The following is a 15,676-nucleotide window of genomic DNA, read 5'->3' as shown; positions in this document are numbered from 1 at the left end:
CTGTCAATAAATGTTCATTTTCAAATTTAAAAAGATACATAAATGGGCCAGGCACAGTGGCTCATGCCTGTAATCTCAGCACTTGGGGAGGCAGAAACAGGCAGATCACTTGCGGTCAGGAGTTCCAGAACAGCCTAGCCGATGTGGGGAAACCACATCTCTAATAAAAATACAAAAATTACCCAGGTGTGGTGGCACATGCCTTTAGTCTCAGCCACTCTGGAGGCTGAGGCAGAAGAATTACTTGAACCCAGGAGGCAGAGGTTACAGCAAGCCAACATCGCACCACTGTGCTCTAGCCTGGGTGACAAAACAAGACTCTGTCTTAATAAATAAATAAAAAGATACATAAATAGAAAACAAGAGAGAGAAGATAAGAAAATCAGCAGAGCAGTCTAGGGGTCCAACAGCCTAATGATAGGAGTGCCAGAAAATACAAAATGGAAAATTTCCAAGAACTAAAGAAAGTGAGTTTCCAAATTGACAGGAGTCACCGAGTACCTGGCACAATACATGAAAATAGACCTGTGCAAGGTAATAAAATTTCAGAACACTGAGGATGAAGAGAAGATTCTATACCGTTCTGAAAAGAAAAAATAGATCGCATACAAACAATAAAAAATCAGAACAGCTTCAGACAGCTAGATGACAATAAACCAATGCCTTCAAAATTCTGAAAAAAAATACTATTTTTAACCTAGAATTCTATACCCAGCCAAACGATTAATCAAATATGAGGATAAAATGAAGATATTTTCAGGCATGCAAGATCTTTTTTTGTTTGTTTTTTGTTTCTTGGGTTGTTTTTTTTTTTTTTTGACCAAGTCTCACTGTCGCCCAGGCTGGAGTACAGTGGTATGATCTCGGCTCACTGCAACCTCTGCCTCCTGGGTCCAAGCAATTCTCATGCCTCAGCCTCACCAGTAGCTGGGATTACAGGCGCATGTCACCATGCCTCCCTAGGGATCTTTTTAAAATGTACCATTTCTCAGTAAACTATTAGAGGAAGTAGTCTACCAAAACAAGGGCATAAACCAAAAAAGAGAAAGATGTGAACTACAGAGGATAAAAGCATTAATACAGCAGGGAACTGAAAGGAATTTCTAGGATGCTAGTAAAGAGAGATACCAAGATGACAGCCATGCCTCATCAAGTGTGACAAGAGACAAATGTGGCCAGGCACAGTGGCTTATGCCTGTATCCTAACACTTTGAGAGGCTGAGGCATTAGGGTCATTTGAGCTCAGGAGTTCAAGACCAGCCTTGGCAACATAGTGAGATCTCGTCTCTATTAAAATAAAAAACAATAAAATAAAAAAAAATTTTTTTTGAGACTGGGTCTCGCTCTGTCGCCTAGGCTGGAGTGCAGTGGTGTGATCTCAGCTCACTGCAACCTCTGCCTCCCGGGCTCAAGTGATTGTCTTGCCTCAGCCTCCTGAGTAGCTGAGATTACAGATGCCCAGCACCATGCCCGGCTAATTTTTGTATTTTTAGTAGAGATGGGGTTTCACCATGTTGGCCAGGCTGGTCTCAAACTCCTGACCGCAAGTGGTCCACCTGCCTCAGCCTCCGAAAGTGCTGGGATTACAGGTGTGAGCCACTGTGCCCGGCCTAAAATAAAATTGTTTTAAGAAAAGAAAAACAAGAAACAAATGTTTTGAAGGCTGTTATCCCCAAGAGATAGATGTGGTAAGTGCCACCATCCCCTGGTCTCCTGCTTTCACTGCATCACCTTTTTAATCTGACAATATTCAGGCACTAACGAAGTTCTTCTCATGGCCCTGCCCACTGATTCCCCAGAAGAAAGCTCTTATCAACTCTCAGGGAAGTTGAAGCCAGACCATGACCGACAGACTGCAATCTTCACAAACATTGGCAATACTGCCCTTTCTTTACCTAGTTAGCTATGTACCACCTACTCAATTTCTAAGTTGATCACCTTTAACATTCATATATAAATAGTCGTTGAACATTAATAACCCAACTGATTGAAGAAAAAAATAAGAGGATACCCATTCAAAGGTAACTAATATCCCACTGTAGACAGGTATAGGAACCGCCTAACAAACATGAGGGTTGGTGTAGTAAGCACAGCTGGTTATCAGCAGTATGAAGAGAGTAAGAGTGATTCCTATAGGTGGTGTTAGTCAATGTCTTCGCATTCAAGTCGCTGTGGCCCACAGAGGCCAGTGGACCAGGCACTGGATGAGCCAAGCAAAAAAAAAAAAAAAAAAAAAATGAGGATAATTATGACTATTTTTACTACTACAATGTATTCAGTGTGCTAACAATAAACATGCTCTTATTTAATTCACAAGGTAATCCTCCAAGATGAGTATTATCATTCGTACTTTACCAAAGTGTAGGGAGCTGGACTAACTCTCCTGAGGTCAGACAGCCGGCAAAAGGCAGAAACCAGGTCCAGCCCACGCTGGCCTGACTCCAGGAGCCCATGCTCTTAACCACCATACTGACCAGGGAAAAAGAAATTGGATCTCAAAAAAAAATAATAATAAAAGTGAACAGCCTGATGGATCTTAGCCTAATCATTCACTGAAAAAAATATATGTTCTTTTCCATCAACAGCCATGTAAGAACCTTCCCAATGTTCTTTTCACCTATGCAAAAAAAAAAAAAAAAAAAAAAGATGGAAGTGGCTGAAAGGGAGGGGGAAGAAGTGCAAGAAAATGGGAGGAGAAAAAGAGATTGAAAGGAGAGGAAAGACAAAAATAAAATCAAGTAAATGAACAAAACTGCATCCCCTAGGGTCTCCCAGATTCATCCTTAGGAACTGAAGACAGTGCTGTTTATAAGCGTGATCGGGCTATGCCACACAGACCTGGACTTCAAATCCCAACTCTGCTAATTATCTGCACAGGAAAAGACAGGTACCAGGTCTGGAGACTCAACAAAGATTTTTTTGATGAAATGAATGGCTGTAGACAAGTTACTTAAGCTCAGTTTCCCAATCTGTAAGGTAGTGGGTCCTAAAACCTGCCTTTAGGGCTGGCAAGGGCCATCTCAGGGACAGGTGGCCAGGGAGGGCTTGGCGACGGGAATGATTATCATGTCTGTGATTCCCTTCCCTGGCCACCCACCCCCGCCCCCGACTACACTGATCTGCATTGCCAACTTGCCTCTCTCCCCACCCTTGTCCCCACCCCAACTGTGACATCCTCAAGGGCAGTAATTCCATCTCTGCTATTTTGTCTTGTTCGTGCCTCCATAGCCATGCCCAGCCTCCGTCAGCAGAGGGAATGGTCTGGTTCCTGGGGAAGGCGACACGGGCAGAGGACGCACCTGGTCACTGCGGGCGACTCCATAGCGCAGCTCATTCACAAAGTGCTCGCAGTTCTCGCTGGTCAGCTTGTAGAGCACCTCCTGCCCCACGAGCTCCTCCGCCCGCTGGATGATTTTGCTGCAGGGCAGCGGCGAGTACTTGTCATCGTGTTTGTTGTTGACTTGGTACTTGTCACTCCCGGCCACGTCATACAGCAATTCCTTCTTCACGATGGCCTTGTCAGTCAGGGCGGACATGACACTGGCTGCACCAGCTCCTGCGACCTCACCTGCAGATCCACAAAGAGGAAACAGATGGATTGGTCCTGGGAAGGGCCACGGAGGCTCAGAGCTGGCCCCCAGCCGGGTATCTGCCCTTGGCTCCATCCACAAAGGATAAGCAACATGTGGAAGGGTCAGACGCGTGGCTGTGGGCCTTGGGGGAAGGTGTGTATGGTCTCTGGGCCCTGGTTTCCTTATCTAAAATGAAAGGGAGTGAAGTTCCATGATTTACTGTGATTTTTTTTCTTACTCTAGAGAAGCTGGTCTTCTATACCTCATGACTCTTAAGTGGCCCCCTTGGTTATGCAAATATGAGCCAAGAGCATACTCATCTACCTGGAAGATAGGGGGGAGACTTTTATGATGGCATCAGGGCTACACCTACTTGACCACACAAAGCTGCTTACTGCAGAAAACATGGCTGGGTTTTCCAGATTCCCAGCCCTTCTGGAAACAGAACGACCAAAACACACAGCTGTCCCCCTAGCTGTGATGCTAAGGAGGCTTAGTGGGTACATGGGCACAGCCCAGGCCAAGGCCCAGGGCAAGGAAGGGCCACAAAGCTCCAGAAATGAAATGATCTTGAAGACAAGGAGTCCACGTTCAACGTGAAGACCAGGATGGTGGACACGGAAAGCTGATGCCAACAGAGACTGGGCATTCCTCCCAACCCAAACAATCTGTGCGGCGCAGGGAGAGGCAGGCACTGAGTATGACGATTGAAAAAGTGGGTATGGGCTGGGTACAGTGGCTCACACCTGTAATCCCAGCACTTTGGGAGGCCAAGGCAGGCAGATCGCTCAAGCCCAGGAGTTTCAGACAAGCCTGGGCAACATGGCAAAACTCCATCTCTACAAAAAATACAAAAACTAGCCATGTATGGTGGTGTGCACCTGTGATCCCAGCTACTCAGGAGGCTGAGGCAGGAGGATCACTTGAGCCCTGGAGGTTGAGGCTGCAGTCAGCTGAGATTGCGCCGCTGCACTCCGACCTGGACAACAGAATGAGATCTTGCCTTAGGAAAAAAAGAAAAAGAAAAAGTAGGTATGCACTCAAGAGATGGGCCTACGCACCCAGGGAGCATGTCAAAGGAGGTTCACTCTCTCCTCAAAGAGCCACTGTGACCCTGTCAGGGTCAAGGCCCCCAGGGTGCCACAGCAGCACCCTGTTAAACTGGGTAGGACCAGCCTTCAACAATGACATCCGTGTGACAGCAACAGCAGGAGAGGCCGATTAGATTTCAGGTCCTGCTCTTCTCAGCTTTCCAAAGACCAATAAACCTTTTCAGCCTGCGTGCAATGCCAAGATATTAGAAATTTAGGGAATTCAGACCTGATAGGAAAAGGGCATGTGGTGCTTGGAAGATTCATTGAAGTAAATAAAAGAGAGGGTGACTTATCAGAGCCCTGAGTTTGTGGGGAGGATGAGTTCCTGGGGCCCACCCAGCCTCAGCTCCCAGGCAAAGTGGGTGACAGTGCTGGGACTCGGAGGAGGCAAGCAAGTTGCCTAGAGCCCAAAATTTAAGGAGGCACCAAATCTCAGGGCCACGCAAGTGCAGAGTCAACAACCAAGAGTGCGGACGTCCTTAAACTTATATCCAGATGCCACCCAGGACAGGGGTACCCTGTGCTCAAGCTGGCAGTGAGAAGCTTTGGGTTCGACCCTAGCACATCACTGATCAGCTGAGTGGTCTGGACCTGTCACTTCACTTTGCTCCAGAAATCCCCAAATACACACTAAAATTGATGCACAAATACATATTAACACAGTAATTTAAAGTTCCTTCTTTTTTTTCTTATTTTGAGACACAGTCTCACTCCATCGCCCAGGCTGAAATGCAGTGGTGTGATCTTGGCTTGCTGCAACCTCCTCCTCCTGGGTTCAAGCAATTCTCATGCCTCAACCTCCCGAGTAGCTGGGACTACAGGTGTGCACCACCACGCCCAGCTAATTTTTATATTTTCAGTAGAGATGGGGTTTCACCATGTTGGCCAGGCTGGTCTCGAACTCAAGCCTGGTCCGAGCTCAAGCAATCTACCCACCTCGGCCTCCCAAAGTTCTGGGATTACAGGTGTGAGCCACCACATCCGGCCTAAAGTTCCTTCTTTTAAAAAGTGAGTCTACTGAAGAAAATATGAAGTGAACAATCACAGAAAGAGCATGTGGATGTGGCAATCCATCAGTGACTGAATTTTGGGATAGCTTGGACTGGGCAGTGCAGCATTATGGTTAAGGGCACAGAATCAAGTCAGACTGCCTGGGTTTGGGTCCTGCCTGCACCCCTTACCATTATGCAACCTTGGGTAAGCTTCTTAACTTCTCTGAGTCCCCCATTCCTTGTAGGATAGAAACAAAAATAGTCCCTACTGCACAGGCAGCTGTGAGGATTAAAGGGGTTGGCCACAAAACATGCTTTCACCAGTGTCTGGCACAGGGCAGGCACTTCAGCAAGTTCATAAGCTTCCTTCCAGCTGTAATTTCTACAATTTTCTCAGCAGTAGAAGGTCAGTCCTCCTTGCCTCATCTATCCCACATGACTCCTGTGAAACTCGAGTGAGATGCAGATAGAAGCATCTTTTCCTTTGAAGGAGCATCACTGACCCGATGGTCTGTGACACACCTGTCCATCTGTCCACCCGGGTGCTTGTCATGCCTTCCCCCACCTTCTATCTACCACACACGCCTGCTCAGTGCAGCCAATCAATACTGAGGCCCTACTAGGTGCCGGGCCTTGTCCAAGGTGCTGAAGTCAATGACGTGATCTGGACAGCAGGCCGGCCCTCAAGCAATTCCCATGCTACTGAGAAGATGCTGACAATGAACAAACACACAAAATAGGATACTTGCAGGTACCAAAAGACACTATGGAAAGACAGTGGAGTGACATGGCAAGGATGACCAGGAGAAGCTGCCGTAGCTCGGGTTGGGGAGGCCACCCCAAGGGAAAGGCGTCTGAGCTGAGGCTTGAATGATGAAGCATCTAGAGCAGAAGGAACAGCAGGAACGAAGTCTGCAGGGAGGAGAGAGCTTGGCATGCCAAGAGGCAGCAAGAAGGCCAACGTTGCTGGAGTCTAGAGACTCAGGAGAGGGGAGGAGAAAGACGAGGCCCAAAGGCACAGACCAGGCCAGACCAGGCCGGGCCCTACAGGCCACAGCATAGACTTTGATGTTTTGTTTTGTTTGGTTTTGGTTTGTTTTTTTGAGACGGGGTTTCACTCTGTCACCCAGGCTGGAGTGCAGTGGTGCAATCTCGGCTCACTGCAGCCTCCGCCTCCTGTTCGTGCCTCAGCCTCCAAGTAGATAGGACTACAGTGGCACGTCACCATGCCTGACTAATTTTTGTATTTTTAATAGAGACGGGGTTTCGCCATGTTGGCCAGGCTGGTCTCAAACTCCTGATCTCAGGTGATTCACCCACCTCGGCCTCCCAAAATACTGGGATTACAGGCATGAGCCACTGCACCTGGCCCTTGATTTACACTTTCAAACAATCACACCACCTGCCCATGAATGAGGAAATGGCCGTGAGTGGCAAGAGGCAGAGAGACCAGCCAGAAGTGGCAGTACCACCAGGCAAGGGAGGGTGGTCGCTTATACCAGGGCGCTGCAGTGGGGATGGTAAGAAGTGGTCAGAGCTGGGGTCTGTTTCAGAGATAAAGCCAACAGGATTCCCTGATAGATTAGACATGGGTTGGAAGGAATAGAGAATGACTCCTAGGCTTTAGCCCTGAGCAGCTGAATGGTGTCTTCCACTGGAGCCTCCCATTTGGGGCAGATCAAGTTCAAGATGCCAGGTAGACACCCAAGTGGAGTTACCAAGTAGTCAAGAGGTTATGCAAGTCTGAAGCTGAAGGGGGATCTAAATTGAGGGTTTGAGCTTAGGAGACATTGACAAATAGAAGGTATTGGAAGCTAAGGAATCCAATGAGGTCATCTGAGCTCGATTTAGAGAAATGGGAGAGGAGAAAGAGCCCACACAAGAGACCCAAAAAGAAGGGCCCAGCAGGAGAGGAAGAAAGTCAGGTGCCAGGTGGAGAACAGGAAGGTCACTCACATCAAATGCTGCAGAGAAGCCAAGTCAGCTGTGATGGGACTTGGCTTTGAGCTTTGGCAAGATGTGGAAGCTTTTTCCTACCTTTGAGAACTGCTCCGGCAGGGGGGCAAAAAAAGAGAGTCTGAGAGCAAAACTCCATCTCAAAAAAAAAAAAAGAAAAAGAAAAAAGAAAGTGTGGGTATAGGGGATGGAAGGCAGAATGGGAAGCGAGGAACCAGAGGTGGCCAGGCAGACAAAGTTGTAATGAGATCTGCTCTGTGGGGCGTTAAGCGGAGAAGGATGTGAGGCCGGGCGTTTGTTTGATCAACGGGAGATATTACAGCTGTCTCTATGTCAATACAAATGATCCAGTTGAAAGGGAGAAGATGACAATACAGAAGGAGGTAGGGAATTTGAGGAGCAAAGTGCTTATGAAAGGAAGAGGAGAAGGTGGGGGGACATGGGTAAGAGGCTCAGGGTGAGGAAGATGACATCTACTCCGGTTACGTCTGAGAGGGTGAGGCCACTAGTTAGAATTAAAGGGATATGCAAGACATGTTCAAGGGCCGGGTGTGGTGGCCTGTAATCTCAGCACTTTGGGAGGCTGAGGCGGGCAGATCACTTGAGGTCAGGAGTTCGAGACCAGCCTGGCCAACATGGTGAAATCCCATCTCTACTAAAAATACAAAAATTAGCTGGGCATGGTGGGGCATGCATGTAATCCTAGCTACTCCGGAGGCTGAGGCAGGAGACTCGCTTAAACCTGGGAGGTGGAGGTTGCAGTGAGCTGAGATCATGCCACTGCACTCCACACTCCAGCCTGGGCCACAGAGCAAGACTCCATCTTGAAAAAAAAAAAAAAAAAAGAGTGTCTATAACAGCTCTATTCATAGCAGTCAAAACCTGCAATGAGTCTGATGAGTCTGATGTCAGAAAAATGGATGCTAAATTGTAGCATATTCATATAACAGAAAATACACAGCAGTCAAAAAGAACTCCTGCTACTCACAGCAGCATGGATGACTCACATGGGAACGATGTTGGCTAAAAGAAGCCAGACACAAAAGAGCACTGGCCATGTGATACCTCTTCCATGAAGTTCTAGAACAGGCAAAACCCATCTATGGCAGGAAAAGCTAGAATGATGGCTGCCTAGGCGAGGGGTGGGGAGGGGATATTGTAGAAGCACGAGAGAGCCTTTCAGGGTAAGTGGCACAGTGGGAATGTTCTAGATGTGGATCTGGGGCACTGTTACATGGATGGATTTTTTTTAATTCACTGACTGTATACTTTACTATGCTTGTACATTTTACAATATTTATGTTATACCCCAGTTTAAGTTAAAGGCTTAAGAGAAGGGTGAGGAATTCTCCCAAGAGTTCTCCAAGTTAAGTATTCATATTCTCAGTTTGCAAAAAAGGAAACCAAGGCTGAAGAATGGAAACTGGATTCATAACCAAGTCTCTCTGCCCAAACATCTGCACTCTTCCCAGGAGCTTTACGCTTAAGAGTTGAGTGTGTTGCGGCCAAGCGCGGTGGCTCACGCCTGTAATCCCAGCACTTTGGAAGGCCGAGGCAGGCAGATCACGAGGTCAGGAGATCGAGACCATCCTAGCTAACACGGTGAAACCCTGTCTCTACTAAAAATACAAAAAATTAGCCGGGCATGGTGCCAGGCGCCTGTACTCCCAGCTACTCTGGAGGCTGAGGCAGGAGAATGGCGTGAACCCGGGAGGCGGAGCTTGCAGTGAGCCAAGATGGCGCCACCGCACTCCAGCCTGGGCGACAGAGCGAGACTCTGTCGAAAAAAAAAAAAAGAGTTGAGTGTGTTGCATACAAAGTCACAGTATAAAAAACACATCAAAACAGAGCTTCCTCCTCAGATGCCACCTCGGTCCCTCTAAAGCAGCGGTCCCCAACATTTTTAGCACCAGGGACTGGTTTTGTGGAAGACAATTTTTCCATGGACTCGGCAGGGGGGAGGGATGGTTTTGGGATGATTCAAGCATATGACATTTATTGTGCACTTTATTTCTATTTTTATTACATTGTAATATATAATGAAATAATCATACAACTAACCATAATGCAGCAGCAGTAGGAGCCCTGAGCTTGTTTTCCTGCAACTAGATGGTCCCTTCTGGGGTGATGGGTGACAGTGACAGATCATCAGGCATTAGATTCTCATAAGGAGTGATATGGTTTGGCTCTGTATCCCCACCCAAATCTCATGTCCAACTGTAATCCCCACGTGTCAGAGGAGGAACTATATGGGAGGTGATTGAATCATGAGCGAGATTTCCCTCATGTTGTTCTCTTGATAATGAGTGAGTTCTCACAAGATCTGATGGTTTAAAAGTGTGGCACTCCAGACGCAGTGGCTCATGCCTGTAATCCCAGCACTTTGGGAGGCTGAGGCAGGTGGATCTCCTGAGGTCCAGAGTTCAAGACCAGCCTGACCAATATGATGAAAATCCATCTCCACTAAAAATAGAAAAATTAGTCGGGTGTGGTGGCAGGTGCCTGTAATCCCAGCTACTCGCGAGGCTGAGATAGGAGAATCACTTGAACCTGGGAGGTGGAGTTTCCAGTGAGCCTAGATCGTGCCATGGCACTCCAGCCTGGGCAACAAGAGCGAAACTCCATCTAAAAAAAAAAAAAAGTGTGGCACTCCCCTGCCTCCTGTCACCATATAAGACCTGCCTTGCTTCTCCTTCACCTTCTGCCATGATGGTAAGTTTCCTGAGGCCTCCCCAGCCATGCAGAACTGTGAGTCAATTAAACCTCTTTCTGAAGGGCCGGGCACGGTGGCTCATGCCTGCAATCGCAGCATTTTGGGAGGCTGAGGCGGGTGGATCACGAGGTCAGGAGATCGAGACCATCCTGGCTAACACGGTGAAACCCCATCTCTACTAAAAATACAAAAAATTAGCCGGGCGTGGTGGCGGGCACCTGTAGTCCCAGCTACTCAGGAGGCTGAGGCAGGAGAATGGCGTAAACCCGGGAGGTGGAGCTTGCAGTGAGCTGAGATCGTGCCACTGCACTCCAGCCTGGGTGACAGAGCAAGACTCTGTCTCAAAAAAAAAAAAACCCCTCTTTTCTTTAGAAATTACCCAGTCTCAGGTAGTTCTTTATAGCTGTGTGAAAACAGACTAGTACTAGGAGTGTGCAACCTAGATCCCTTGCGTGTGCAGTTCACAGTAGGGTTCATGCTCCTATGAGAATCTAATGCCGCTGCTGATCTGACAGGAGGCGGAGCTTAGGCGGTAATACAAGCGATGGGGAGCAGCTGTAAATACAGATGAAGTTTCACTCGCTTGCTCACCACTCACCTCCTGCTCTGGAGCCCAGTTCCTAACCAGTACCAGTCCATGACCTGGAGGTTGGGGACCCCTGCTCTAAAGAACCCCCTGAGGTTCCCAGGAGCAGACCTTGAAAACCAGTGCCCCACACCAAACTGCCCCACATCAAACTTCTTGTAACACTCAGAGACAACTGCCAGTTGGGAAGCAAGAAGAATGTTGGGGTCACCTGTTACCCAGTTCCCCATCCCCTCTCTTCCCAGCCCCTGGGGCCCATCACAGCGGAGGTCCTATGTGTTCTTACTTGGAGGGGCCAGATGAACCACATATCCATCGCCAACGTAGATGGCCCAGTGTCTATAGAAAGGGCGAAAAATCTCAATCAGGTCTCCAGGCTTAGGCTCTGGCTGCAAAACCAAGAACAGGGCTATTAGAGGGAGCATGAGATCATGGAACCAGGGCAGGGCTTAGTGAGAAAGGTGCAGCTGAGTGGTCCCCAGCTATCAGCTCAGCAGAACATATGTCCTGAGCCCTGCTCTGCCAGGTCCAATGCCAGTCCAACTTCACAAGCTTGTGACCCAGACCTGCAGGCACCATGGGCCTGCCCTTCTGTCAATACAAATTGCCAGGTGCAAACCTAAAAGGTTTCTTCATGAGCTGGAGTCTCTGCCTTATTATTTCTAGGAATCTTATTTATTGAACTCTTACTCTGAGCCAAGCACTGCACTCTCTGTGTTTTACAAGATGGCTCAATAAATCCACACAACCATCCAGTGATGAACCCCATTTTATGGATGAGGAAATCAAGGCCTAGAAATGCAAAAGAATTTGTGCAAAGACATATAGCTCATGAGTGACTTGGCCAGGACTGAACGCCCAGCTGGCTGATTCCCAGCCCAGTCTGACCATCAGGAAACACCACCAGTTATGTGACTAAAGCTGCCCACCTGGGGTCCATGCCAGAGGCTGCCAGATCTGGAGGGCAGCCTCTGATCCTAACTCCCCAACACCTGGCCTGGGCCTAATGGAGAATTGGCATCAGTTTCCAGCAGTAATTTCCCCTGGCTGCTCAGCCTGATGCTAAGGTGTGCATGTGCACATTGAGCGAGTATGTGTGTGAGGGTGGATGTGTGAGTGTGAGACTACGTGTGAGTGTGAGTGTGCATATGTGAAAAGGAGAAGGTAGGGAGGGGGCAGTAAATGCTCTCACCCTGTTAGGGGAGCATGGGGCAGAGTTTGAGAAAACTTCAGAGAGGTTCAAGATCACATCCATTCAACATTATCCACGTCCATTCAGCATTATCCACATCCCAGAATCAGACCCTGCACTAAGTGCTGGGGGAGGGGAAGTTCCGACTCTCACTAGAATCAGGGGTAAAGAACTTCTCCAGGCCAACCTTTAAACCCCTTTAATGAGCAAAGAAATCAACCTTTTAGAACACCTAGAGACAGAGCCCATCAGAGGCTGCTTCTGGCCCCTTCATCCTTTGCTGGAGTCTTCAGCCACTGTCAGGGCTAAACTGCCCTCAGCACAGTGAAGATATGGGGTGAGGACTCCGGCTTGCTTGCACATAGGGGCAGATCCATAGGGGTTTGCCTACATCTCACCACCAAGCTTGGTGGGCCTACCAGAGACATTCCATTAAGGATGAGGGATGGGGAGGACTCATCCTCGGATGACCTCCCCTGGGCACAAATGATGGGCAGTGGGTAATAGCCAATCACAACTCTACAACGCCTATGAAGGCAGGTCAAAGGCCAGTTTGCTTATTATTTCACAGAAACATTAAAACTGCAAGCAGGTAGCATGTGTGGCAGGGAATTTTACAGATAAATCATGTTCTTTTGTTGTAGTAAATATAATTTTCTATTCCAAAATAGAGGACACTCAGTTCTTACTGAGAACCTATTTCAGAACAATGGACAATGGTCACAATTTATGAATCCCATTGTTTTCCGGGAAAAAAAAAAAAGAGTATTAATTGTTTGGTCAGAGTCTGGGGATTCAAGAATCCCCAAAAAGGAATTTAAACAGGGATCTCCTCAAACAGACAAGGACATAAAGACTGGGTGGGTACCCATCCCTGAGGAAGGCTGCAGGTTGGAAAGAGATGGTGTGGACATCAGTAAGACCATGTTGAGTAATAATCAGCCAGCGGTGTGCAGAGCCAAAGAGCTCACCTGCTCCACATAAATACCAATGAGAGGAGCCCTCACATAGAACATGCTGCCTTTTCTTTTTTCTTTTTGAGACAGGATCTCACTCTGTTGCCCAGGCTGGAGTGAGGTGGCATGATCGTGGCTCACTGGAGCTTCAACCTCCCCAGGCTCAGGTCATCTTCCCACCTCAGCCTCCCAAATAGTTGGGAGCACAGGTGCACACCACCATGCCTGGCTAATTTTTACACATTTTTAGTAAACACAGGGTTTTGCCTTGTTGCCCAGCTGGTCTCAAACTCCTGGACTCAAGGGAACCTCCCACTTCGGCCTCCCAAAGTGCTGGGATTACAGGCATGTGCCATCGCACCCAGCCCCATGCTGCATTTTTTAAAACAGAAGTTATTACAATGACGAAAAATAATTTAAAATATTATAATGGTTCAGGCAGAAAAAGTATTCCGTTATCTAAAAAGGAAGAGTGAAAAAGTCATACCCAAAAAGCCACATACTGTATGATTCCATCTATGTCATTCCAGAGCAGGCATAACTATAGCACGGAAAAGTGATCTATGATTGTCACAGGGGTTGAGGAGAGGGACTGACTAGCAAGAGGCGTGAGGGAATTTCAGGGGCAAAATTTCTATACTCTTCTACATCTTCGTGGGTTTTTTTGTTTGTTTTTTTTGTTTTGTTTTGTTTTGTTTGAGACAGAGTCTTGCTCTGTCTCCCAAGCTGGAGTGCAGCGGCGCGATCTCAGCTCACTGCAACCTCCACCTCCCGGGTTCAAGCGATTCTCCTGCCTCAGCCTCCCAAGTAGCTGGGACTACAGGCGTATGCTACCACGCCTGGCAAATTTTTTGTATTTTTAGTAGAGACGGGGTTTCGCCATGTTGGCCAGGCTGGTCTTGAACTTCCAACCTCAGGTGATCCACCCGCCTCAGCCTCCCAAAGTTCTGGGATTACAGGCGTGATCCACCACGCCCGGCCTATTCTTCTATAGCCTGACCGTGGCAACCATTCTGCAATTACATGTGTTTATTAAGACTCACAGAAGTAAACACTGAAAGGGTAAGTTATAACTTAATTTTTTTTAAGAATCTAAATTTTAAAAATAAATAAAAATTAAACAAAAAGAAAATTTTTTTTTTTTTTTTTGAGACAGAGTCTCGCTCTGTCGCCCAGGCTGGAGCACAGTGGCACGATCTCGGCTCACTGCAAGCTCCGCTTCCCGGGCTCATGCCATTCTCCCACCTCAGCCTCCCAAGTAGTTGGGACTACAGGCGCCTGCCACCACATCTGGCTATTTTTTTGTATTTTTAGTAGAGATGGGGTTTCACCGTGTTAGCCAGGATGGTCGCGATCTCCTGACCTCATGATCCGCCAGCCTGGGTGACAGGGTGAGACTCCGTCTCAAAAAATAATAATAATAAATAAATTTTAAATATTTATTTACAGTTTAGAAGGGAAAAAAGCTGTAATTTTTTTTTTTTTTTTTGACATTCAGCCAAGCTGCCTATTCTTTGTAAGGGCAAGAGATACAGATTCCCAAGCTCAACACATAATTATGCTCAAGCTCAACACATAATCTCACTCAAGACAACTTCTTTTTGAAAATGAAGTAAAAGACAGTGGGCTCACCTATGGAGCCCTACACACTAGTTAGGAGCAAGGGCTTGATGTTCACTTGGCAACTTGGATATCTTTAAAAGACACTGCTAAGTGGAAAAATGGGGATGAGCTCTGTAACAAAACGCCACCTATATAAATTAAAGATACACGGCCAGATACAGTGGCTCACGCTTGTAATCCCAACACTTTGGGAGGCCAAGGTGGGTGGATCACCCGAGGTCAGGAGTTCAAGACCAGGCTGGCCAACATGGTGAAGCCCCGCCTCTACCAAAAATAAAAAAAAATTAGCCAGACGTGGTGGCGTATGCCAGTAATCCCAGCTACTCGAGAGGCTGAGGCTGGAGAATTGCTTGAACCCAGGAGGTGGTGGGGGTTGCAGTGAGCAGAGACCGCACCATTGCACTCCAGCCTAGGTGACAAGAGTGAAACTCTGTTTCAAAAATAAATAAATAAATAAATAAAGGAGGCCAGGCGTAGTGGCTCATGCCTGTAATCTCAGCACTTTGGGAGGCCGAGGCAGGCAGATCACTTGAAGTCAGAAGTTTGAGACCAGCCTGGCCAATATGGTGAAACCCCTTGTCTCTACTAAAAATATAAAAATTAGTCAGGCATGGTGGTGCACACCTGTAATACCAGCTACTTGGGAGGCTGAGGCAGGAGAATCACTTGAACCCAGGAGGCGGAGGTTGCAGTGAGCCAAGATCACACCACTGCCCTCCAGCCTGGGTGACAGTGAAACTCTGTCTCAAAAAAAAAAAAAAAAAAAAAAAAAAAGATGATTAAAGGGAATAAATAAACACACAGGAGAGGGGGATCTTGTAGGGACCAGCAAGGACAGGGTGCTATGAACTGAGGATATGAATAATTCACCTCTACCGCTAAGATCCACCTAGAAAAACAAGTACTTATCATTATACACATAGCCCATCTCAGCTGAATCAAAACTAAGAATCCAAAAACTCATGTTCTAAATTTAGAATTATGAAAACTGC

General features: G+C 47.4%; 1 protein-coding gene across 2 annotated transcripts in view; it reads right to left on the bottom strand.

The window, feature by feature from the left end:
- PLAAT3 (phospholipase A and acyltransferase 3) overlaps nt 1-15,676 on the bottom strand; it is a 40,210-nt gene that overhangs the window by 12,518 nt on the left and 12,016 nt on the right. For both annotated transcript variants that reach the window (XM_054439859.2, XM_054439858.2), the window contains 2 exons: nt 11,200-11,302; nt 3,300-3,568 (listed from right to left, as the gene is read on the bottom strand). In XM_054439859.2, coding sequence (XP_054295834.1) covers nt 3,300-3,568; nt 11,200-11,302 — 372 coding nt within the window. The remainder of the gene's footprint in view (nt 1-3,299; nt 3,569-11,199; nt 11,303-15,676) is intronic.

The sequence above is a fragment of the Pongo pygmaeus genome, chromosome 9 (assembly GCF_028885625.2).
Source record: "Pongo pygmaeus isolate AG05252 chromosome 9, NHGRI_mPonPyg2-v2.0_pri, whole genome shotgun sequence".
Taxonomy (NCBI): domain Eukaryota; kingdom Metazoa; phylum Chordata; class Mammalia; order Primates; family Hominidae; genus Pongo; species Pongo pygmaeus.
The sequence above is the reverse complement of the archived record's forward strand: the minus strand, read 5'-3'. Positions and strand labels throughout refer to the sequence as shown.